This window comes from Echeneis naucrates, chromosome 20 (genome assembly GCF_900963305.1).
Source record: "Echeneis naucrates chromosome 20, fEcheNa1.1, whole genome shotgun sequence".
NCBI classification, from domain to species: Eukaryota; Metazoa; Chordata; class Actinopteri; order Carangiformes; family Echeneidae; genus Echeneis; species Echeneis naucrates.
Genome location: NC_042530.1, coordinates 8,305,989 through 8,332,322, shown reverse-complemented (window position 1 = coordinate 8,332,322; position 26,334 = coordinate 8,305,989). Strand labels below are relative to the sequence as shown.

Genomic DNA, 26,334 nt, shown 5'->3' with positions numbered 1-26,334 from the left:
CTGTGCTCCCATAGTTCCTCTTTGTTCAGGCTTATTTCCTCCGCACTCTGTGTGCACACCCGCCGGCACACACGGACTCAGGCATTCTTCATTCTGATTGTCTCTTTCATTTTCTGCACTGGGTGTGCTGAGTTTGACAGCTCCACTTTATAATGATGTAACAATGAACTGAAGTGGCCATCATTTTTTTTATTAGGTCAAACTACCCCCAAACCCCGCCGCCTGGTCAGCAGAGGAAATCTGCAGTACAGCCATTGTAAATTCCAGCTATCCTCATGTAATTCAGGAAAAGAAAACGACTGGACACACTGTAGAATTATGTTGCATAATTTGTTGACTGATTCCAGAGAAATCCGTTTTGAGGCAGCGACCTGTGAACCTTTGTCTCAGTGGCTGCAGACAAGGCGTCACAGCTGTGTGAGGATGTGCTTTATATCAAGATCTCCTCCCTTCCTGGATCTCATACACCCCCTCTCTTTCCTTTTAGCTTTCCTCCTTTCTCATATCTTTTTGGTATTCTGTGTGCATCTGTAATGGCATCCTCACTGGCGGTGATTTCTCAGCTGCTAGGTCTTCAACTTTATTTACCTCGGTATGGATTAAAGCATTATGCTAATGTCCTATCATGAAGCTGCCTGATGTGGGGCTTTGTAATGCAGATGCCCTTACAGATGCAATGAAGGCGATGGATGTCTAATGGTTTAATGTGTCGAAGTGGGTTAAAGAGCTTCCTGTGAGAGATTAAGAGATCTTTCTGATTGCTTGCAATAAGCAGTGGCATACTTTGGCCTGCTCTCATTCTTTTGCTCTCTGTTTTTTCCCTTTTCCCTCTCTGTTAAAGCCCTTTCTCTGATGTGATCATTGTTATCCTCCTTTGCTTCCTCTGTTAGTTTGCACCCCAAAGGCCCCAAACTGTGCTCACTTCTTTATTAACCAATGGCCAATCACAGAGCCTGGAGACCTTCTCCATAGTTTTGGAATGTCACTCTCCTTTGGATAGCCATTGTACAGCTTCTGGAGTAGACCATAATGAGGGCGTCTCTGTGGCCTAGTCAGTCTGTGAATGCATATACAAGGGGGCCAGTGGGGTGGGGTGGGGTGGGGGGTGTTTGAAATCATAATGAGGCATACAAATCCGAGATGCATCTGGGTAACCCAAAGGGAGACAGGTTGTTTATTTCATACAACTATGAGTGGCCTCCAGCAGCCCCTCCCACTGTCTTCACTTTGAAATGCCCTTCAGGCCAGTGTTATGACACAATGGAAAATGTAAGCAGACACAAATTAAAATAAGCCTGAAATGCAAATAGACATCGCGTGTCAGAGAGTGTGTGTGTGGAGCGAGATCAAAAAAAAAATCCAAGCCCAGCATTTATTGGAATATGGCTTTAAATGCGGCCATGTGTTGCTGCAACTGTGAAAATATCCTGGCCAGCCTCTTCCTGCTCCTCTGATAGCTGCCTGATAGAAGACAGACCAGCAGGAGAGCTGAGAGGGGAGCTGATCTTTGCAGCCGAGTTGCAGCATGTTGACACAGCTGCACCCAGCGACATGTTTTGACCTATTAATATAATGTGCATCCCTGATCATCCGGTGCTGCTCGTGCGGAAGCCAAGCACAAACAGGTCTGGGTTTTTGTTTCACCCCTTTAGTCAGCTGTTGGAGCCCACACTCAAACCTACGCACATGATGGCCCTCACTGTGTGCTGAGGCACATGTGTGTGTTTCCTGTGTAGCATTAGACAGATCAAAGAAGATCTTTATCATACTGTCATGAGTGTTAGTTTTGGATTAATGTCATTGCTGCTTTGTATAATCCCCCTCTCTCACCTTTTCTCTCTACCAGCATCCTGTCCTCCATCACCCATCCTCCAGCATCAGATGCCAGGACCCCAGAGAGCTATATTTCTGCAGAGAGCGAGGGGGAGAAGGGCGAGCGCAACGGAAAGAAAGTGTGTTTCAACGTGGCAGGCGATGAGCAGGAGGACTCTGGACATGACACTATCAGCAACAGAGACTCATATAGGTATGACTGAAGTCGGTGGTGCTTGTGGTAGATACATAGAACACAATCTATTCCCATTATATTGTGTCATAAACTGTTTTCTCCTCATTTCACCAGCGACTGTAACAGCAACAGAAACTCCATTGCCTCGTTTACTAGCATCTGCAGCAGCCACTGCAGTTCCTATGTTCACAGCGATGAGATGGACTCAGGTACACAAATGCAACCCATTATTCTCCTCTCAATAGTCACTGTATTTTACAGCTGGGAATGGGTAGTATGTAACTCACAGGATGGGATGTATTTACAGTATATGGCCATATTCAGTACATAGATCACATCAAAGTCCATTACCTCTTTCAACCACAATGTTGCAAAAATAATTCCATAAGTCAGAGGTCATGGTTATACCTTTCTGGAGAGGAAGAACAAAAACGCCTGAAGTTGAAACTAATTCAATATGACAGGCGTTTGGCCACACTTCTCAGCTGAGTTTGCCATTAATGTCTTACACAGCTGTGTATCCTTTCAAATATCCTTTCCCTCTGTCTGTTAGGGTGACTGCCATGCACACACAGCCACACACACTTCATAGCTATGATATGTGATGTCAGATGCCAGCTTTTTCTTTACTGTAAGTAAAGTAGCCTGCAATTGTTTAAAAGGAAGGCAATGTACAGACACGAATACTGTATTTACATTCATCCATATTTCATCCATTCTTTTGATGTATTTAGAAATCAGTACAATAATTGTACGTGAGTTGAATATGGTGTATTTTAATGCTGAAATTGTAACCATACCTCTGCAGGAGATGAGATGCCCTCCAGTGTGTGGCTGTCCCATGAGAAGCAGAAAAAACTTCATGGCTTCCTGGAGCATTTGTTTAGTCAGGTGGGTCAGTTAATATCTGGAGAGATGTGGCTGAATATTCAATTGAAAGCTGAAGTGTCTGACATCCTCATTGCTGCCCTCGTGCCTGTACATCCCAAAAATAAACATTTAGAATACATTGAATCCTGATATTTTAAAGGTCAAACTAATATGTTGACTTTTCTACAGGAAGAGGAGAAATTGTGCTTCTCTTTTTTTTGGTCCTCACTTGTGTTCATAATGGACGGTTTGAACTAAAGCCTGACCATATCTGATTTCACACATGCACTCTCCTAGCGCACACACATTTACGCCATCGATGAGAAGTTTTATGAGGATATCGCCATCGACAGTGGAAAAACAATATAAAACTATGCTTTGCTGTCTCTGCACTTCTGGGCTGCTTACCGTCATTTGTTTTATTGCAGAGCAGTTTCCCCAGCTTTGCCTACATACTGCTTTGCAAATTGTGTTCCGTAGGAGAATTGTGTGCATATGTGGCACAGGGATAACAGGTGGGGGTTGTGTTTGGGCAGCAGTTTTTCCTTTCCTCCACATACTCTTGATCTTGGCTCCATAGCCGGGAACTGTAAGATATAAGTGCAAAAACTTGACCCGTGTGCTTTCTTCAGGTGGACTCAATCACCAGCATGCTGAGAGGAGCTGTGGTGGCTCGGGCCTTTGAGCAGACCAAGTGCTTCACACCTGGAAGAGGACTACAAGGTGAAACATCAGGACTGACATCCCCTCCCCGTTACTCTGAAACACTCAGCATGTGTCAGCATGTTTTGCCACATCATATTACACAATGTCTCTGCTAGTCAAACCAGCAGTTCTCTCTGTCGTCTTTTCCTGATATGTCTCTGCTGACTGTAGCTGTATGAGTTTCATTTGAGTGTTAGTGCTGACGCGCAGCTCTGCTTTCTGTGTCCTGTTGGCTGCACAGCAGAGAAGAAAGAAAGAAAAAAGACGATATTAGAGAAGCTCCCAAAGCTGACCAGCACTAAAACAGCATATGATGAAATGTCGCAGCCACCTGTGCGTAGGGCTGCAACTTCCTGTTGTGCAATGTGTGCGAGCACAGATGCGGGGAATGTGCTGTAGGTGGATTCCAAAAAATAAATAAATAAAATTCCCAGCCATTTTTTTCTCTCTTTATGTTTCCCTCCCCTCTGTAATTCTTTTCCCCCTCAGCTACATTAGTGCTCTTCCCTCAGGAGACTTCATAGTGTCCAAACAGCTCCACTCATCTCCTCTTTCACAGTGACTTTAGCGTAACTACCTATCAATGGAAAAATGACTCTGTAACAACTTCTGTTTTTATCAGATCTTTTTGTTTTCACTGAGTGTTTATTTGCCAGCTTACCTCCTCCGGGCCTTGGTGTTTAACCACAGTGGCTATTGTTATAATTTATCTCTCACAGGAACATGTCGGTAATGCTGCTGGAAGGGGCTAAATTTATTCTTATCGTTTCCTGCTATAAATACGAACTGTCTTACAGTGGCCTTTCATGATCTGCGAAACTATGTTCCGAGTCAAGTAAACCCATTTTGAAGATAAAACAGAAGAACTGCAGTTTTTTAAAAAATAAATTATGCAATTGCAGTTCCCGCACTGTGCAAGGATGATGTGTATGTTTTATGCCCATGTGCTTTGTATCGCACTATACTAGGCTTTTTTTTTTTTTTTTTCAAGTCCTGATATATAAAAGTTTTCTGATTTTATAGCTTTGAAAAATAATTTAATGGCGTGTGATGACTAAAAGCTAAAGAGCAGATTACCCCTTCAGTCTTTATGTTTTGACAAGCTAAGTCCCCCTAATATAGCCACCATCTGGCACAGAGACCACAGACACTCTTGTGTCATGCTGTCCTCAGGTGACCGTTTATATGCTCAAACTGAAAATAGGTCTGCTCATCTTTAGTATGTTTGTGTTCACAAGAGGGATGCGAAGGGTTGATCTTAGCTGATCCATATCCGCTCTAATATTGTGTGTGGTTGATAACATAGCAAACAGGATTATCGCAGAAGTGGAGCATTCCTACATCTGATCTCTCTCTCTCTCTCTCTCTCTCTCTCTCTCTCTCTCTCTCTGCCCTCACACACAAGCCCCCTTAAAGTCTAAACAGCCACCTTTCCATCACAGATCTGCCCCTCGTGTGCTGAGTAAACTTTAGTACAAGCCATTCTGTCTAGTTTTAAGGGGGTTACTACAGATTGATGGGGTTTTACACTAGTGTTTTGCCACCGCAAAGATGAGATGACAAAAAGATTAGATTTTAGGCAGGCTAAAGCTGTCTGTCTCTGAGATCAGTTTGAGCCTGACTGACCTGCAATTTTTCTCAGAAATAGAAAGGGATAGATAAATAAGAGAGACAGAGAGGCTGAATAGAAAGAAAAAAGGATGAAACGGATTTTAAAGGAACAAAAAGCAAAGATAGAGGATAGAAGATAAGGGAGTTAGTTTATGAGGTAGGAAAACCTAACAACCTATGAGATTCGTTTTTTGTCGGCACAGACATCAAGGATGCAGAGCAGAATGAAAGAGCGTTGACTCCATTTAAAAAAACGCAGATAAAAGCCAAAAGATACTCATAAACAAAAATGGAGAATAAAAAGGGGAGAATCATTTTAGCATCAGTTATCTTTTCTTATCGCCTTTTAATGAATAATCTTTGTTGGATGGATCATCAAGCCATCTTTTCATTAAATTAAGCGTGTTCTACTCTGAGTTTGATTTTCTTAACTGCTTCTGAAAGGTAATGGACATTTTATGGCAGCAATTAACATCTGTGAATTGAGCTGATGTGTATTGTGGAGGTGTCAGTGATGAAATGCACCGAGGGATGAATGAAATAATAGCATCTGTTTTTGCATTGTAATGAGCTTTACATCTGCCACCATTAGGTCTGTAGTAATTCTTTGTTTGTGTGTCAGAGTTTCAGCAGGAGATGGAGCCCAAGGTGAACTGCACCAAGAAGTTGCGTCTCCATGTCAAGCAGGATCCTTGGAATCTTCCCAGCAGTGTTCAGTCCCTCACACAAACCATCGCTAAATATGTAGAAGGTCAGTGTGTTCCTGAATCACCCCGAACATGGGAAACACACATTACAGCTTTCACTGTGTTCAGACCCTTAAACCCAGACCCTTGCTCATCTAGTCGCAATATTTATTGTGGAACAGCATGCCTGGCTTTGGTGGTAAAGCACATTAAATTGACCATCTCTCCACCGCACCTCATCATATTTATTAGATACAATAATAAGCTCTGTTACAGTTGTGTAGGTGCAGGCAGTCCCTGACCACTAACTGCTCTCTTGAAACTCTAAACCCAGAACTGCCCTGGGACAGATCAATTAGACCAGCAGAGTTGGACCTGAAAACTACTAACTGAAAGAATTAAAGAGCCGCACTCTGTGATCCCTTTCATGTATTTTATTTCCATTTTGACAGCGGAGTCCAGCACCATTTATCCCCAGTAGGAGTATACACTTTTGCGTATGTTGGCACACAGAATGAAAAAACTCCCACTTGTGGACACACACACTATATGAACATACAAACATACTTCTAAGCCGGCAAACATAGACAGATACAAGCAGATTAGACCCATGGCCAGTCACATGACACTCCTGGGAAAGGTGAGCTGGCGGTCACGGCCGAGTGAGTATAAATAATCAGAGTTGATATTCATGTGCAGCTTGGCCGCTGCACATTGTCCGCCATGTTTTTTTCTACTTCTCCCCATGATGGCTTTTCATGCAGCACAGTGTCCTGCCAAGCTCCCTGGAGCTCCATTATGACTATAAACAAATGTAGATTTATGTTATCATCTTTGCCTTTTTGCTGGTTTTTATGATGTTTTTTTAATTTCTTTTTCTTTTGTTTGTTTGTTTGTTTGTTTGTTTGTTTGTTTGTTTTGTTTTCGGTTGTTCTTATATGTGTGAGAATAAACAGCGGTGGAGCTGGGATGGGACAGAAGAGTTGTACAACACCATCCAATTTATGACTCTAAGTAGCTGCAGTTTATAGGATCGGTCATACTATTGCAGTCGCGGAGAAAGAAAGATGATCATAGGTTGTTCACTGCCTCACTGCAATACTTTTGTTTGTTTCAGAGGTGAAGACAAGGCTGCTCTTGGTCTTACTACAGTATACAGGTTTGTCTTACCTGTCTTACCTTTCACTAGCAGATGATAAATATGAATAAACCATAAATCCTCAAAGATATAACATCCTGCACTATTGACCCAAACTGTAAGCTCAAATGGAATAAACTCAACAAAGAATTATCAATCGAACATGAGTGAGGGGGAAAAAATATAAAAATCTAATCTAAAATCTCAAGCACAGTAATCAGAAGCACAGTTTTATAAACAAGAGAGTGAAAACAGCAAGTTTATTAGCAGAGTAATAAAAAAAACTATTTGCAATGTATATATGGATATTCACACCCAGATTCTGTATTTACATGCATCCCGGAACTGCAAAGTGTAGAAGAAAAAGTAAGAAATGGTAGATTTCTTTTATACGTGATGGTTTGACTGGTTGTTAATTGTGTCAAAGAATGTGTCCCCTTTGGGAGATCATTTTTTTCTGACAGGGCCAGGAGCTCATTTTTAACTCAGTGGATTGCAGAACTTTTTTTAGGAGGCTATTTCTCAGGAAATTATGGCAGCCAATTATATTCTACTTGGTGCACCTGCTATTTGGTCTCATCTTTGTAATGCAATATTTAATACCCAGCAGGTTAGAAAAGAGGTAGCCATGACTCTGTCATTTTACTGGAGGCTTAAAAGTTGCCATAGAAGTGAGTCTGACCACAAAGTGCCAGATCTCCATTTGGCACCGTCTACTTGTGACACACCTTTTTTTTTTTTTTTTTTTTTTTTTAAAACCTCCCTACTTACCCATTAGCACCTCAGTTATACCTTCCCTCGCCCTGTTTTGTGTGTTTCGCCTGCTCCTCATACTTCTTCTCACTTAGATGCAATATTTGAATTTTATGTGGCTTTCTTCTCAGCCTTTTTTTTTTCCCCCTTAAGACTCAGAGATCCAGTTGCGTCGAGACATGGTGTTCTGTCAGTCTTTAGTTGCAGCGGTGTGTGCCTTCTCGGAGCATCTCCTGGCTGTACTCAACCAGGTGAATAACACGAAGGTCTTCATTGAGTTTGGGAATAAAAAAACAAAAACAAACTTCAAAGAGACTTTGTTTGTGTTTGTTTATGCACACTTTTAGTTCCACAACATAAGCAGGGAACCAGACCAGGACAGCTCGGACCCCCAGGACTTCCTTGAGGCTCAGGAAGCCAGCCGCCGTTGGTTGGAACAGATTGCCAGCGCTGGGCTGCTCTTCCATTTCCAGTCCCTTCTCTCCCCCAATCTGGTGAGCAGCAGGCCAGCCTAAACTCTTTGACAGACACTCTCAAACCAGGAGTTGTTATCTACTTATACACATGGATTTGTTGTAAATTGAACCGCTGAATCGCTGCATTCGAATAAAAATTAGCAATGAGGTACAGCTTTGTAAATGAGATGGGGTTTACGATTGTAAGTTAGAATTTTAAATAGATGATCAGTCGTGATGCCACATGCAGACTACAGCACGATGGGCACTGAGAGAAAATTGTGTTGTGTTCAGCTCTCACCCAAAGCCCACCCATTCCAATGTAACCATGAAAATGATGAACAGAATATGCAGTATATTTTCATATAACCCATATTATCGAATGATTAGTGAGTAATCAGTATTCCTCTTTATTTGGAAAAGAAAACATCCACACTCTCCACATTTAAAGGTATATTCTTCTGAATTAAAGACTGTTGAGGGAGGAGTTCATCATGAACAGTCACTGTGGATGGATTTTTGTAAGGTGTTTTTTTTTTTTTGTTTTTTTTTTTGCTGTTGTTGCTTTTCTGCATTTTGCATCATTAACTGCATAGAAAAACATTTTTTATTAGAGTGAGGCATCCTGATTCAGTTTCTATTCCTGTCTCCCGTCACTGGGAGTTATTAGTGCCATTAAAAGGATGTATTGCATGACTGTTTGTTTAGGTTAGAGGGATGTGCAGCTTACATCATATCCCCAGACATTATAGACATTTTTTTCGATCTTCCTGCTGCCGTGTGCTCTCCCTCTCTCTCGCTCTGTCTCCCTCTGTCTTTCTTGAGAGATTTCTTGCTCAAGTGTTCCTTTGGAAGGAAAGCGGGTTTCAGTACCTGCAGGTGATTCCAATGAAATCTCAGCACGCTCCTTTTTAGGGCAGCACATGAAAGGCAGCATGTGAGGACTATTCAACGCTGCTGGTGTGTGCGTTTGAGATTTTGTGTGAACTGAATGTGTATGTGTCAGGGGTGTGTGTTTATATGACGCCCTTTAAGATAAACTTGCCCACACACAGTAAGCGTCACTTGGCAGGGCAGTGGGTACCCCTCTTTCACATGTTAGACCATCTCAAATGCGCTTTTAGAAAAAGGCCTAATCCCCTTCCAACGCTGTTATGTTTATCTGTCTGCGGGTGGTGGATAGAAAATAGAAGAAAGGAAGAGAGGGGGAAGGTTGGATGACGGAGGAGTGTAGAGCACCGCGATCTGAAATATTTTAGCTGCTGTCTTTGTGGCGAGGAGCAGATGTGCTTGTTTGTGTGTGGAGGCTGAGTGGATGTTTGAAAAGGAAATGTGCATGTACACACATTCAGATACATAAACAAACACATGCAAGCTAAAGCAAACATGAAAACAGACAAAGACGCATAGATAGACACACTGTCATGCTTGTAAACACAACATGGATGTGACCATCTCATCACACAGTTACAGAAATGTCTCACGCACAATATTTCAATCCATCATGTCCTTCCTCGCCAAAATCTGGCACCTGTGTTTCCCGCAGTCTGCTGTGCCCCTCAGCAGTTTGGTTTGAGACTGAGGTCTTATGCTAGTAGCTGCTAATGTAGCCTTCAGAGAAAGTCTGGTAACCTCACATACTATTTTTACTTTTTAATTGGACAATCTTCTGCTGCAAATCTTCTGAATGACCTTTCTTAAAGCTATTCATCAAATTTCAGCTCTTTCTTCTGCAACAGAAAAAGACCTCCTACAACCTTTTTTTTCACATACAGTCAAACTCTCCAAGACCTCTTATAAAGACTTTGATGTGTAAAATGGGAGTTTACTCTTACTGGTATCTCTTTTCTCTTTCCTCAGACTGATGAGCAGGCCATGTTGGAGGACACCCAGGTGGCTCTCATTGACCTGGAGAAGGTCACGTTCTATTTTCAGCAATTTGAAGGGGAGCCGCTGGTTGCCAGTATGTCCTCTGTTTCTTATCACTTACATTTGACAGAGCCTTCAGACGAGAAGAGTTATTGCTGCTGTGATGTTGTATGAAATTTAAACAAGGCTTTTGGCTCTGAGTCACGCCTCCTTTCTCCTCTCCTGTGACAGACATGCCCGTTTCGTACCAGGTGGAGGGCACTCGCCAGACTTTGAAGGTTTGCTTCTACCTGGAAAGTTTCTACTTCTCCCAGTTGCCCCACAGGCTGAAAAATGGAGGAGGCATCAAAATCTACCCGGTGCTCTTCACACAAGGTATGGGGGGGTTAGGGAGCTCTATAAGCTGATTTATAGATGATATGAACACAAATTGATGCAAATACAATGATACTACTCTTCATTTCCTATTACTGTCACTCTTTTGATCTGATTCCTCTTTAGCACTGGAGAGCATGGAGGGGTACTACTACAGAGACAATGTGTCAGTGGAGGAATACCAGGCCCAAATCAACGCTGCCTCGCTGGATAAGGTCAAACAGTACTACAAGCGACTGAGGTATGTTATATGCATTATAAATGCACAAATAGTACTTCAAGGCCAAATTTGTAGCTCTCTAAATCAAGATGACCTGTTCAGTCGCGGCTTGGCTCTCAAGCCCAGCAGGGTCTCAAGGTGATTGGCTGAGACAAACACAGCAGGAGTTTTTTTATTATTGGTTGAGAGCACACAGCAGGGGCAGCGGTGATTGGATGACTGCCCAGCGTGCCACCACCGCTAATGTACCACCTCGCTACAGCTGCAGCACTCCGTTACCTCACACCCCATTGGTCTCATGCACTGGAGACACTCTGTGATTGGTCAGGCGTGCAAGATTTAATGAAGTGCACAGAAATGCAGAGAAACACACACTGCTACTAAAAATAAGGACTTGACTTCGTTTAAGTCTGATCTGTCAGAACTTATTGACAATGTTGTCTCTTATTAGATGCTACCTTGTGAATTCATAAAGTAAAATATTTAAGGTCTGCATAGATGCATGTGAGTGTGCAAGAACACATAAAATTATATGAAAAAGCTTAAATCAAGAAGTTAGATTTCTCCATTGTTACACCTGAACTTTGTGTCTGTGTATGGACACTGTTGTCTCAGATGGAAGCCCTCTGTCTGTACAGTTATAGTTAGCTCTGTCGCCTCTTCTCCTGTGTCAATAACATTTAACAATACAGGCTGAAGCCCTTTTTGTCACTGGAGTGCTCTGGGAAAGTGTTTACTCAGGAGGGTGGCAGGTGGGCACGTACTTTTCAGCTAACATCTGCTGCTGATTTTGTGTGTAATTAAATGCAGAGCAGAGCTCATGGCAAAACCTCATCTTGTTATTTAGGGACGATCTGCTCTTGGAGAGGGGGTGAATGACCCACAACAAAGCATTAATTTTACTGTGATTGCTTTCTGCTGAGAGTTTTTAATTTGTTAGCAGTTGTTAGCTTGTTGGGGGAAAAGGACCCCAAGTATTACCTTGTGTGAGTGTTTGATTTCCCAAAGCACAGCTGTGGAATGAATTGGGCCTGGTCATTTAATCCTGCCAAGTATCACCTTTTTCCAACTGTCTCTCCATCTCTTTTATTTTCTTTTTTTTTTCCAGTTGCATTTTCTGGGATTTCACTGCGTTTTAATAATGTGATATTTGCAGGGTTCAAGTTAGATTTATTTTCATTTGCATGCTTACATAGTACATGAAACAACATTTCTACTCAGGTCCAAGTGTACAGTATACCAAGCTGAAAAATAATCTGTAATAGTTAGTCCTCTACTAAGAGACTGTGCGTTCAACGAGGCGTGGATTTCAACAGTCTAATAACCTCTGGGTAGAGGTTGCATTAGCGCATAGTTGTTCTGCTCTTAATGCTCTGCAGCCTCTCGCCTGAGGGGAGGGGATCAAACAGTCCATGGTCTGGGTGGGTGAGGTCCCACATGTTGCGAGCTTCGCTGTTCACCTACTGATATGTCCTCAGCCCCCCCCCCCCTTACATCTGCAGCACCTTCCTGTCAGCAACAGAACAGTTCCCACACCAAGAGGTGATGGTGGAGGTGCGTTTCCTCTCCACCACACACCTGTAGAAGGCTGGCAGTACTGAGGCCCGTCTCTCTCTGCTCAGCCATTTTTGTGGCCATTTTTGTGGCCTCGCTTTTTTAATTAGTCCATTAAACTTGTATGCGGTTTATTGGTGTACACTTCACTGAATTCAGATTATTTTAGATTTTTGTATGTATGCTTATATACTGAACAATCTCGCTAAGTTTGAACTGTGCACAAATTGAATTGACAGCTGAGGTTCCAGCAGTAACACGAAGCAGATGTGTGCTGACAGACATGCAAGTGAGGCTAGTGATTCAGGGAGCATTAGGGGGGCTTGCTGGGGGTGTGGATAGGCAGGGTTCTTTATAGACCCAACTCGACTGTACAACTTTCATAGGCCTCATCTCCTTTTCTTTTATAGCAAATCAGGGTGAATATCATTGTTATTTCTGGGAACCAAGGAGAGAGTCTTAAAACAAGTTTTGGTAAAAATCCCACTTTTCTAAGTAAGGAAAATTTGGAGTTTGCCTTGCTGATGTTGTTGAGTAGAAATGGCAGAATAAAACAACAGAATATCTCACATAGGCCCAAGACAAAGTACAAAGCACAGTACATTGTTAGTTGTACAATGGCAGGTACAGCATAGTTCAGGATTTCCATTTTCTGTCATTTTATGTTGCAAGTGAAGCACAATTTGGAGGGAAATACTCCTCTACACTTATCCAGCTATAGTTCCCCTAAATTGTGTTGAGTTGCTTGAAGTAGTAGTTTCATCCAACAACAACAGACATAAACTCACAATAACATAACACAAGTTTTCAAAATATCAAAACAGATTATTTTTTTGTTGATGGACCTATCAATTAAGTTTTCAGGTGTTTCAGGTAGGTATACACAATGAGTGTAGTACCTAAAATTCAACTGCAATGCTGCTGAATCATTTACTGTCCACAGAAGGCCAAATGTCAGCAGGCGACTAGCACCAGAAACACGTTTCCTTGTTGTAAAGTAAATATTCCCAGTTGGTTTTCAACAGTCCGTCAAGACAGTGGTGCTCTCCATGTGACCTTACCAATAGTTTTCCTTTGCCGACTGCCATGTGTCTTTCGGCTGACCACAGGCCAGGCTGATGTCACTCCCCTCTCCACTGCAGTGCTCCAACCTCAGGCACCTCGTTATCCTTGGAGCTCGGCCACAGCAGTGTTGGGTTAAACCCACACTACGGCTCTGAGCTGGAGGCTGACTGACAGACAGAAACAGCACACGCAATACTGAACCGAATGAACTACAGGACTGAGCTCCTCCAACATATTCATGTTATCAACCCCCGAGAGAGACTCCCATTACACCCCAGACATGCATTTAGGAGATGCTGTTGTTGCTGGGAGTCGAAATGGGATTTTCAACTGATATTTCATGTGGAGAAATCAAAGTTACGAAAATAAACAATCAAGCGTACAAATTCCATCATCATTTGTATTTGGTGAAATTAAAAGAAAAAAAAAGTTGATTATTATACTGTACATTATACAGTATATCTTAGAGCCCAGAGTTAAGAAGACGTGTTTGTGTTTTGTTTTTGAGTGTTTTGTCTCGTCTTTGTTTTGCTCCTCCTCTGACGCCTTTACTAGCATGCAATGTGAGTATTATCCGATTTCAGAGCAGTTAATGATACCACTGTAACGGTTTTTGGAAGATGTCTCCGCTCCATCTCTGTGTCTGGTTTTCACTTCCCTTACCCACACCAAGACAGTATGATCTGAGCAAACCCATACTGCCTGATGCAGTCACTCAAACCTTCCACAAAAGCACTTGGCTGGTGCCACAGGAGTCAGTGTTACATAGAGCCAGGCACGCACCCACGTTATGCGAGTTTTCATAAACCATCTCATACATTTACGCAGAAGAGATTTGAATTGCTAATATGTAACAAAGTGACAGATTCTACAGTCACAGCAATCTTGCCTCTATTTACTACGTATTTCTCATCATCGGGAGTACTTTGTTGAGTTTAATCTGGTAGATGAAATAATTGTTCCTCTTTTTCTGTCACAGAAAGTGAGATAAATGGCCAAATGCAAGGAACTTCCTCCCTTGAAGGAAGAATCAGAAAAAAAGAGGGGAAAGAACATGCTCTGGGGAAGAAGTGTCGTTTCCTTTAGGACATGGTCTGAATGGAGAAAGGAAGATTGGAAGGGGAATATAGATTACCAGAGCAGGATGGAAAGATGAGGGGATTTCAGAGGTGGTATGATGACGAGGAGAGGGTGCAAGCAAGGGTTTGTCAGAGAGAGACTGGAGTACCAGGACAGAGTTGGAGAGTCTGCTAATGTATTATTCAAAGGGAGAGATTTTTAGCCAGCCTGGGGTTGCATCTCATTCTACTCTTATTGACGGAGGGTGTCAAGGGGCAATAAGGTCTTCTCCTTGTGTGCTCCCTTGCTTTTGTTTTGAGGAACATGCTACATACAGCAGTCTAAAATGAGGCATAATGTCCAGCATTGAGTTGTTTATGTTTTCTTCTGCTGGATCATATATGTATGATGTCTGTATCGCGTCGCAGCCGTAACAGTAAGTTGTGATCACCGTGTTCTCCTCGGAGAGACTGAAAACTTGCACTGCAGCACTGGCTTCTGTCCCTAATTGAAATGCACTGGGGTGTAGTTTGGATATGTTCGGCTCTTACTGCACAGCTGTTGTGAAGTCCCTATGATAAACACACTTCATTCACAGGGATGTAAAAATTATACACTCTCACAAATTGTGTATAAAGATTGCCTGATGAATAGGGACATAAATACAAACATAGATCTACAACACTCTGCAACAGAGCCGTATTTTATTACAATTATTATATTATTATTATTATTGTCATCATTATAACAGGCTTTTGTTTCATGCTTTATCAGCTTAACAGTCATCTCTTGTCCCCACACAGTACAGCTTCTCAGTCATTTGTGCTCTTACACTGTTTGCTCTCGCAGCTGCATTGGGGAATTGTTATCACTGTACTGCAGTGCAGTTTGCCTTGATTTAGCAAAAATGCTTAGTGTTTATTTGCAGGTCAGAGTGTCCGTCACTGCTTCCTTTATCTCTGTAGAGCAGTGGCAGAGCAAAGATTGAGCCTCACTGTAACACCAACTGTGAGCTTTTGTGTTTTAACTATAAATATGCTAATGAGTTGGCCAATCTGTACATGATAAATGTTACTAGGTTATCAAGTGATTCTTTGTGCTACATTCATAGATGGGCACATTCTGTAAATCCACCTTTACATCCTTAAAAAGAGACACATGAATGAACCCAGGAACATGCAACTACAACCATACATACAAGCCACTCTGACAGCTTGTCTGGTCTCCATAGACACACAAATAGATGTTGTGACTTTAGTTCAAGCGGTGCATCGCACAGTTGTGAGTCCACCAGCAAAGAGGCACCACAAGTCAGCAGCAGAGACTCGAAAAGCATAGCTGCTGCTGATTAATATGCAATAGCTACTGCAGCAAGTTCCCACCGCTTCCATTTGACATGCGTTAGGTTCCCATGATGGGTGCATTTTTAGCCTGAGAAGTAATTAAATATTTATTTTTTTCCCACAGAATGAAAAATGGAAAACAAATTGTTGGAGGGTTCATAACTGATTATAGATGTTGTTCTAGATTCAGAAGTTATGTTATGGATGTGGTCATGTTTTCTCCCAAAGCAGAAAGAGTGAGGAAAATGCTCCAGTCTTCACACCAGCAATGGGAGTCCCAGTTCATCAGAGCACTGAGGAAGGTTTCGGGCTTCGTTCTGCTCCAGCTAGTGCGCACTGAACCGCTGTTATGAAGCCTGTGTGGCTGAACATCAGACACCCACTTCCATTTATCATTTCTCTTTGACTCTATCATTGAAGACCTGTAATGATGGCAGCTCTGCACTTTGTGATGTTGGTGTGTGTTTTTATATATAAAAAAAGCTCAACTCCTCAGTTTCAATGGAATTTTAAAAAACACATTAGCAGGGGGAAAATTAAGTGCAGCATCAGGCTTTGCTCACCATTTTGAGCAAGTTGCTCTTTTTGCATCATAATTCATGCCGTGACTCCAGTGTGTCTTCAAATGGCACTGACACCAAGACTCAATCAACAGCTGCTTTGGGTGTCAAGGACTGGATATTTGGTTTTAATATACAATGCATGTCTGAGGCAATATATTGTAGGGCAACAATAATTTTTCATGTCAGCATACTAACATGCTACTTTTATAACATTTTCTTTCTTCTTCTTCTTGTTCCTCTGTACCTTTTGAATGGAAACTGTCATGCTAAAATTCCAATTCCCACGCTGCCCCTCCACAAACCTCTGTGTCTCAGATCCCTCTACTTTGATGTCGGGGCTGACCACTCCAACCACCTCGAGTGTCTTAGCCAGCAGAAACAAAGACAATTAATAATTCCCATTGGCCCAATAGAATAATACCAGCTACACAGAGAGCAGGTCATCTTTGGCTTGCAGCCAAATCCTCCATTACTGCCTCATGTAAAAGTGTGTGTGTGTGTGCGCACGTGTATTTATTTTACTCTTAATTACCTCAGTCATTCCTCATCCGTCCATCATATCCCTAGTTTATGGCGCATGTGCAATGTCTGTGTGCGCCTGTTTTTCTTAGCTTGGTTTAGATTTTTGCTGTCTATTTCATCTTTATATTTTTCATCAAATTTTTGTAAATGTAGTTTTTTTGCACTGGAAAATCTGGACTTTCAATTTTGCTGTGCAGCGTTTCAATGTCACAAACACAATAACGATTCTGATACGAGAATATCAGTAGGTAAAAAAAACGATAACAAGCCTGTGCAAATGCTGTGGGGCCTCTTGATGACCTGCCAATTAAAATGGATACGTCTGAGTTCAGGGCCTTAAACCTGAGAGCCACTATAAGGTTATGAAATGGGAAACACTCAGTGGATTAAGACCTTGTACCTAATGTATATGTAATATGGTCTAACCCTCACACTTGTGTTTTCATTGTGTATGGGCTTTAAATGAAAACATTCAGCCATAGTAAATATGTCGATGGTGCTCTGCATCCAAAGCTCTTACAAAGCATCATCAGCTCAGAAGATGAGGTGCAGGTACCCTTTAAAGCACACATTGCTTGTAGCTTGGACACCTATTATTTAATCATTAGAGAGCTCCAGGAGGTTCAGCTCTGTTCCTCAAGCTGTGGTTGCATTTTATCACAACTCTTAGAATCACGGGATGAGGTAATCAACCTTGCCTGTGAAAGAAGGATGTAAGGGCAAGGAGAGGAGCTTTTATATAGTCTAAAGCAGATGTGAGCAGATGGAGGAGAGTTAGACATTTTTATAGAAGCCTCTTGGACAGATTCTGTCATAGATCCTTTTTTCAGATAAATGCGGGCCGAATCTGTCCTCACTCCCTTTGTTTAATATTTAAAAAAAATAAATAAATAAAAGTCCTCCAACACAACATGCTCACACATTAGACAAGTGGGTGAAGTCCTATACATAGAAACAGAAAATATGGGTGTTTACTCCCATATTACTCCCATATACTCCCAACTTAAATATATAATCACTCAAACACTGGCTTGTTACCTCTAAAATGAATTGTTCAGTAGTTTTCTCCATTACTCCACTTATAAAGTGCTTTTTATAAGAACTGAAGAGATGTGCAATCTATGCTGAGATGCTGTCTATATGAGCATCCTTTGAATGATAAGGCCATTTTGAACCAATTACATGGGCTGTTGGCTCAGTCTGAACCTTTAGTAAACTCTGCTTCTCGTCATTTAGGAAATCAAACTACAAGGTCAAAGGATAATTTGCTGTATAGGGATTCAATACTTGTTAATGTTTGACAAGTGAATGTGTAAAATGGGCAGGCTACTCATCTGGATCTCAAACAGAGGCTTGTTCTATAGCTTGTTCTAAAAAAGCTGCTCACATATCACACTCATGGCCCTATTAGCTTAAATACAGATGAGAAGTGTGCTATGGAGATTAAGATTTGAAGCATATCTTATGCATTTGTATTTGTTGATGTGTTTTCAACAGAATGACTTGGCAGCTTATACAGTTACTACGTCTGTCTGAATTTATGTGTATGTTCTCAATGACTTTTCATTTCTGTTCAGCTGATTTATCATCACTATAAAATCAGAGGTGCGTTGACTCTGCTCTAATTAATTAATTTCATTAATATTACGTCAGGCAGAAATAATAGCGGTATAATGAAAGACTCCTTGGCTTGATTTTAATCACTTAATAGCAGAGTGAATGCAGATGAATGAGCCCTGCTTCACTGATCCTTGCAAACACTCTCCTTGCCTCAGCGTCTGTTGTTTCCGAGCTCTTCTCAATGAATTTCTCTTTTTGACTTTTTGTGATTTTAGAAATGCGGACTCTATGGGTGACTGCGTGTTGTACATTATTATTGCTTCTGGAAAGAAGTAATGGAGTATGTGATTTTATTACATGGGGTTTAATGTGGCGTGGCGTAGCTATTTATAGCACACCGCTGGATTGCTGAGATTTGATGGAGTCACAGACTGCTGAGTTTGCACCAGTGGTGTTGTACCTCGCATGGACTCATTGCGGCATACATCCATCTGCAAAAGGAGACCAGTGCAGTGCTGCCTCCAGTGGAGGAATTAAAAAAAATAAAAAACTAAATCGACTGTACTCCATGAATGAATGAGGCAATGGCATTTGGAGTGATGCCCAGGACAAGAGATGCTTAGCCTGTGTTTCTGCTGAGCTGTGCCCAAGTTACTCTCATGATTAATAGTCAGATGGTGGACCTCCATAATGAGTAGGTGGCCTACTTTTCCCAGAAACCCAGTCAATGCTCCTGATTACCTAATGGTGCATAGAAAAGAAGGCGCACACAATATTTCTCAAGCAATGAAGCTTCAAATAGAAAAAAACATCTAGTGCTTGATTGTTTAATAAAGTCTACTGCAGCATGCAACTACTTACCAGACATAGCTGTCTCTCCTGCTGCAGTGTGTGTGAAATGTTGTGTCTCCCTCAGGGCTTTCTATCTGGATCAGTCCAACATGCCACCCAGCTCTGCACCCAAAGCTGCCCTCATAGAAAAGGTAAGAGCAAGCTTGTGTCCCTCTGCGCTGCATGACAAAAGGGAAAAACATGCGACCATTATATTTTGTTGCTGCAACATGGACGTTTTAACACGTGAATAGGAGCTTTCAGAATGGAAATAGAAAAGTCGCCAAATGGATAAAATCAAGCATTGACTGAGTCTGTTTGAATGTGTAGCGCATCAAAGGATATTCATTACATCATGTTAATGTAGAGCTGAACAGCTGATGTGAACATGTTCCTTTCTATTTGTTGTAATCATAAAACTGTGACCACTGCATGATGAGTGGAGTGAAAAGTTTTATTTGCTGCACCAACCGCTGGCCCTCTGTTTGTGCTCAGCTGATGCGTCCTCTCAATGCTCTGGAGGAGCTCTACCGTCTGATGGAGAGTTTTATCAGTTGTCGGCGCACCGCTGCCTGCCAGTACACCGCCTGCGGGGCTTCTGGAGTAGGGCTGCTCACTGTGGCCTCCGAGCTCTGCTCACGTCTGGGAGCCACGCACATCGTCATGTGCAACAGTGGAGTTCACCGGTGAGTGTGTGGGCACTTATACCTGGCAGGTCCTTCAGTGCTGCATGAACTACCTCTGATTGCATTAAATTGCTCTCCTGCCTATCAGTTTACTACTTTGTGCTTTTCCTTTTTTTCATCGCCCTCAGACTGACACTTCTCCCTCACTATTCCAATTTCTGCCGCAGTTTCTCCCTGGTTTTATGGTCTTTCATTTATCGTCTGTCTGTCTCTCCATTTCATGAGCTCTCCATGTCTTTGCTCTCTTGCACTGCAGGGATGTTCTATTAATACACATTTCTCTGTATTAATTAACAGCAGGATATTTTAGTTAACAGGACCCATTGTTTCTCAGGCCAAATTAGGGACTTTTAAGTAGGTGTAGCACTTTACACAGGAAGGAGACAGGTCAATTACTTTCACCCTCATCTAATTCTATATATGGCTTCGTTATTCACTTGCTACAGAGGGCAACATCCATCAAAGTATGAGGACAGAAATATCCTGATCGTTTGTCACCACTGATCCTTAGCGCTAGCTTTCATCTTTCATCTCTTTCTCTGTTCTTTCCCTCCACCTGCTCACCCATATCTCTGATACCCTCTTCCTTTACCCAATGACAGTTTCCATATTATTCTGTCTCACTCACATGCACGGGCTCACACACGTGTGCTCGTGCACTCACTGGATGTGACTGATGGCTTGATAAAATGCAGCGGAGGGAGCTACCTGGTTGCCTGAGCTCTAATAGAAAGTTCCTGTCTGGGCAATGGCTGCTGCTGCTTTATTAACCCTCAGCTCAGCTCAGTTTGTGCGTGTAAATGTGTATCTGTGTGTGTCTATGCAATTATACACACTAGCGACAACTCATCCAGACAGGCAGGCTAAGTGTACCGTGACACAGCAGGTGACAAGGCCTGCAGTATTTAGGATTATTTGTGAACTGGCTTTCACTTTAAACACTGCTGTAGCCTGCTGCAACACTGCGCTGATGGGGGCATTTGATTCACCCTCAGAGTAGATTGGGTTTGAAATGCTTTGTCTGATTTAACTGATCTTGTCCCTTCATTTGTAACTTTGTTAATATTGACACATTGTATATTATAATAAGGTATTTAAAAGTACTCTAAAATCCATGCATTTCTTATATGAGCAGGTTGAGAACACAAACTGAATCTGGTATAATTGGAAAAACCTATGAAACCAAGCCAGTAGATTACGAATGTGGAAATTGCATTATCAGTGTGGCAGCCTTCTCAGGCAGTATTGATTGGATTAGTTGGCTTGATGGATGAGTTTTAATAACAGTGAAAGCATGATATTTTGGGGGCATCAGCAGTTTGTAATATTCTGCTCCCCTCTCCTCCAGACTTTCCCCTAACCTGGCAAACAGAAGCACAAGCAGACGGGGAGAATGTGCGTAAAGCACCAACATACTAAAAGTCCTTACTTTTTTTTTTTGCTGGTCTGGTTTTTTCTCATTTATTAGTAGGGACTCAGCTCTGAAGAAACAGAGGGTGCAAATGGAAAATGGGCAGGAACGACATGAAACAGATGGATATAAATCACATCACACTATCTCACCAACCCTAATGAAAAGTGAAACTGTGCAGCCACACACACACACACACACACACACACACACACACACACACACACACACAGATTTTGTGCATTCCCTCATCCCTCTCCAGCTAAAGAGATATTTAAAGATCCACTGTGGGTGACTTTTTCCCCCCTTCTTTATCGGTGTAGGAAGTCCAGTATGAGTGCTTAAAATATCTTGGGGTGGCCTGCAAAAAGATATCTTTTGTAATTTTCCTCTGGGATACAGTATATTCTGGTTATAATAGCTGAGTTCGTTACTTTTATCAAAGCATGTTATGTTATCATAGAGTTAAATAACTGGATCTCAAGGACTATTAAACCTTGATGTGATTGACTCAAAGTAATGGCTCCTGGCAGGAACTATGTCCCTCATGAATAGCTCATGCTTTTTTTCTTCTTTTTTTTTTTAAGATTTGTTTAAAGTCAGTTTGAAACCCAACCTCAAGTCTGGCAGAGTTGGAGCTTTGGACAATTCAATTTGCAGTGAAAACACCCTCGATCGATATACTAGTACAGCTCGTTATCGCAGAAAGGTCACACAACAGCCATGACATCTGTCACTTTGTCTTGGAAGGCTTATCAATACGCTGCTGTTTGTGTTTGTGTAAAATCAAAAGAGGGGAAGAGACAGTGTGTCTGGAAAGGCTACTGTAATTAATGAATCACACATTCGCAGCAGCACTCCTTTTACACGTTTGACACCCTCGTAGCTGTGAGAGTGTATTGACTCAGCCACAGGAGAGACACTGACTTGTCCTTGGACCCTTTTATTTTTCGTGGCCCCAAAAGTAAAAGGGTTGATGAGAGCTTGGAAGCCGCCTTCTCCTGAAGCGCTGAAAATCCACTGCAAAGGTTTAAGCCACTTCTTCTCATTTTAAAGTCAACATCGGGAGGTTTGTTATTCTCCTGATGTGGCGTGTTTACTCACTCTGAGAGACTTTTCAGTGGCAAATGAAATGATTCATGAATGAGGGGATGAGCGAAGGTGAAGCAGAAAGAAATGATGGTAATGAGAAGGTGTCAAGATGAGCAAAAAAATGTACACGGGGAAATTTTATCTAGTGACACTAAATTCTGCCAGAGATTTATCATTTCTGGATGAAGCCCAGGATTTGAGTTTGGTGTTCTTTTTGTTTCCATCTTTTTTCCTTTTTTACCCTCAGATCTTGCTTTCATTCCTTGTTTATGGGAAAGACAGTTTTATTGAGTTAAGGAAGTGAATGAGTGTGAAGATGGAGAAGGTGTTTAATGTCATTACAGATGGTTTTGTTGTATCAAATAACTACTTATTGGTTGTACAGAATCAGTGTATAAGCAAAAAGAACTTTGCATTATGATTTGCACATAAGCCATGCTAACATCCACTGCAGCGTGTGTTTTAGCCTCACCTTATGTTTCTTCTCTGATCGACAGTTGCACCCTGAGTGTGACATTGGAGCAGGCCATCCTGCTGGCCCGAAACCACGGCCTGCCGCCTCGCTGCATCATGCAGGCCACTGATGTCATGAGGAAACAGGTATTCTAATGTTGCATTATAGTGTGTTCTGCATACGCAGTCAGTCTTACTCTGTGCATCCCTTTGATATTTTGTCCTTCCGGTCCTCCTGATTTCACGTCCAAAGTCTTTTACTGCTGCAATCCCTACAGTGAATTTCAATTTCTGCATCCAAAATCATTAGATAGATAAATGTTTCAGAGTCAAACCATGCTGCCAAAAGAATATCAACAATAGATTTGACTCTGCCAAGAGAGGAACATTTATGCTATTTTAGCTTCCCTGGTCTATGTTTGAACAGTAAGTATATTTTTCCATGTTGAAAGAAGTGTTTGCTGATGTCCAAAAGGCTGGTCGAGACTCTGGTGCTTGTTTATTTGTCTCCATGTCTATTTGTGGGCAAGGGAAGGAGTTCCCATTACTTTTTCAGTGCGCACACATTTTCACCTCACAAATAGCTCCTTTCTCTGTATATCTCAAACTCTTATTAGAAGTTCCATGAGTATGATTACTTTCCTGTTCGCAGTGAGAGCAGAAGTTGGTCTAGAGGTTTACATCCTGCTGGAGGAAAGGCAGTGCTACAATTGTAGAAGTGGGCTGGCAGCCAGGAGGATGTAACTTTGACCTTGGGAGAAAAAAACAATCCATCTTATGAAAGCTGTGGTGAGCGATACTGTATAGTTTGAAGCTGTAGGTATAGGGATTCAGAGTTTCAGGGATTTTATCTGACACAAACTATGTTTTGTTTATGTAATTTTTCAGTCTGTCAGCAGACATTTTATGTTATCTTGCATTTTCATTTACCTGCACACCACTGAGAAGTGTGTGTGTGTTTGTTTATGTCCCATTATCTGATGAATCTCCTGAATGTGACTATCACTCAGGGGTTGAATGATGCCTCCTCTTCCTCACTGAATTGTCATATGTACTCTCAAAAAAGTTATCAGCAATCTGGTCCCAGCAGAGGCACCAATCCATCTAACTCAGACATCACCCAGAATGAGAAAGCATGACTGATTTGACCTAAATGTTCCTTTCAGTTTCATTTGGAAACATTTTCATGGCAATTTGCAATGATGATTGATTGTAGCGGGAAAGAATACTGTATATATAACTGCAAAATTTTATTTAATAGATGACAAGTTCCTGTTTCAACTTATGTAAGGAACATGGAAAGATTTTTTTATAAACTCTGTAATAGATAAGGTGCAGAAATTATATGAAATCACCAGTTTTTACTCTGAAAACTGTTTCACGAGATACATAGTGTTTTGAAAGTGAATAAATATTCATTATTAAACAGTGAAGGAAACCAGAACATTGTTGCTTCTTGGATGGGGGTAAAATCCCACTAGGTATGATGATTGCCTAATTTTTCTCTTTTCCCTTAATTAATTATAGTTTATGCATGATCAGGTATTAAAAGTTTTAATTGCCTTATTTTTGTCAATCAAGTTCCCCTTCTCTGTCTTTGGCTCAACTGATCTCTGGGTGCTGTGTCCTGTAGGGACATCGGGGGGCATCTCTGTCTGCAGGCATTAGTTCGGATGACTGTGACGCACGTCGAATAATTGCTGATGCTATCCATGCTATCTGGACGCAAGGCAGGGCAGACACTAAGATGGCAGGCAGTACAGCTGTAACTGGGAGGCCAGCTAATGCACTTTTGGCCAGTCGCTCCCTCTCTACTCAAAAAGGAGATGTCGATGACCTGGCTGGATAATGATTCAATTGTGTGTTTTTCTGTGCACATGCACATCATAGAAGGAGAGAGGGAATCTGTGAGTGCAGGTGTTTGTGCATCTCAAAAGGCTGAGTTGCTTCATGCCCCCCTGCAGTTGTGTATCAGCCGACTCTGCGCACCGCCAGCAGACTACAGCAACATTAGCAAAGAGCAGACATACACCTGACAGGGCACAATCAAAACTGTGCAACACATAAATACAAGCAGCATTAATCTTTCAAAGACCTTCATGCTCCCTTATTTTCCTTACAAAGACAATTCTGCATGATTTTTTGCAGACATAGCTAGAAGGCAGAAAGAAGTAGACAGACAACAAACCGCTGAGGTTGTCCACATGCATCATCCACAATCGTGGGAACTGTTCTGCCCATTGAAAATGTATCTGGGCCCAAACAAATAAGTTCAACAACCAATCCCAAGGCTTAAGCTATCAAACTATTAAAGCCTTACACCACCAAAGCAATTGTTTCCTGATTGAAAGCAAGTTCAGTGCTCAAATGTCACACATAATTCCAGTTTGTAGAAAGTATTATTTCCAAAAGCTCCTGACACCTTGCTCCAATTTTTTTTTCTGCATATAAAGCTCTGCATGAATATATTATCAATACTCAGAGGGCACAAATGCTCTTTGGCTAGCTGTCAAAGCTTTGTTTAAGCTCTTCTCTCTATGGCTTTATCCCTAGCTCATATTTATAGCCATTGCTTTTTAACTTAATCCACAATGTCATGAATTGTTGATGTCTGTTTTTCCATCAGGGGGCAAGAGTCCAAAATTCTGCCAAGAATCTGGGAGTGAGGGATCGCACACCGTCATCAGTCCCAAGGTAAACCTGCAGTCACGTCCTGTGCACGAGGACTAACATCAGCATATCAAATGAGGAGGCCATAGCAGGCTTTGCATGTCACAGCCCGTGATTTTTAAAAATCACCTTATAGCATCTGACCTCTTCTTAATGTCACATGGATGCTCATTTACTTCTGAATTCTCTTTCTTCTTCATGCTTTCATGAACTGTGATTTGAAATGAATCTAGTTTGTATTTAAATCACATATGGCACATACTAAGTCACAGTGTGTTTGCCAGTGAAGATAGAAACTGGCAGTAAGAAGCACCATCATTTTTACTCAGTATGTGTATTTGGGGAAACTCCAAATAACATACATTAGCTTTCTGCTGACTCTTTACTGCTCTTGCTCAACCAATCTAAAACTATGGCGTAAATCGAATAAAATTTTGAAGTTTTCTCTTTTTTGGCATATCAAAAATGTATGCCATCTTTTTTTTGGGCAGCAGTTATGTGCATACATTTAAACTGCTGTTCATCTCTATCTCGTCGGTTCAGCTTTTTTAAAAGCGTATGTATTTGTGCTGCACAGAGTAGCTCTGTGTATGTGCTTTGGTGCAGGACTGTGGTCCAATGGTTCCATTAGAAGGGAGCTCCCTGTTCTCGGTAGCTACAAGATGAGGACAAGGACTGCCTCGGCCATTTGGCTCCGACATATACGCTTTTGTGTGACAGGCAGCCCTTTTGAACCTTTTAGCTAAATTGACAAATATAATTAAGTAGTGGGATGATTAGTGTTGAGACATTGTGGCCGCAGAGCAAAATTACTGCACTCTCACTAGGTTTGTCA

The 26,334-nt window shown here is 41.7% G+C and overlaps 1 protein-coding gene across 3 annotated transcripts in view; it reads left to right on the top strand.

Moving 5' to 3' along the window:
* The window catches only part of prex2 (phosphatidylinositol-3,4,5-trisphosphate-dependent Rac exchange factor 2), a 77,316-nt gene that overhangs the window by 49,476 nt on the left and 1,506 nt on the right, over positions 1-26,334 (top strand). For 2 of the 3 annotated variants that reach the window (XM_029529389.1, XM_029529391.1), the window contains exons 26-40: positions 1,847-2,026; positions 2,123-2,217; positions 2,817-2,899; positions 3,511-3,601; positions 5,817-5,945; positions 6,998-7,039; positions 7,925-8,022; positions 8,119-8,265; positions 10,087-10,189; positions 10,327-10,470; positions 10,597-10,711; positions 19,273-19,339; positions 19,683-19,873; positions 22,874-22,976; positions 25,456-25,523. In XM_029529389.1, the coding sequence (XP_029385249.1) occupies positions 1,847-2,026; positions 2,123-2,217; positions 2,817-2,899; positions 3,511-3,601; positions 5,817-5,945; positions 6,998-7,039; positions 7,925-8,022; positions 8,119-8,265; positions 10,087-10,189; positions 10,327-10,470; positions 10,597-10,711; positions 19,273-19,339; positions 19,683-19,873; positions 22,874-22,976; positions 25,456-25,523 (1,656 nt within the window). Of the gene's footprint in view, positions 1-1,846; positions 2,027-2,122; positions 2,218-2,816; positions 2,900-3,510; positions 3,602-5,816; positions 5,946-6,997; positions 7,040-7,924; positions 8,038-8,118; positions 8,266-10,086; positions 10,190-10,326; positions 10,471-10,596; positions 10,712-19,272; positions 19,340-19,682; positions 19,874-22,873; positions 22,977-25,455; positions 25,524-26,334 lie in introns of all 3 variants that reach the window. The other variant, XM_029529390.1, reaches the window with a different exon arrangement.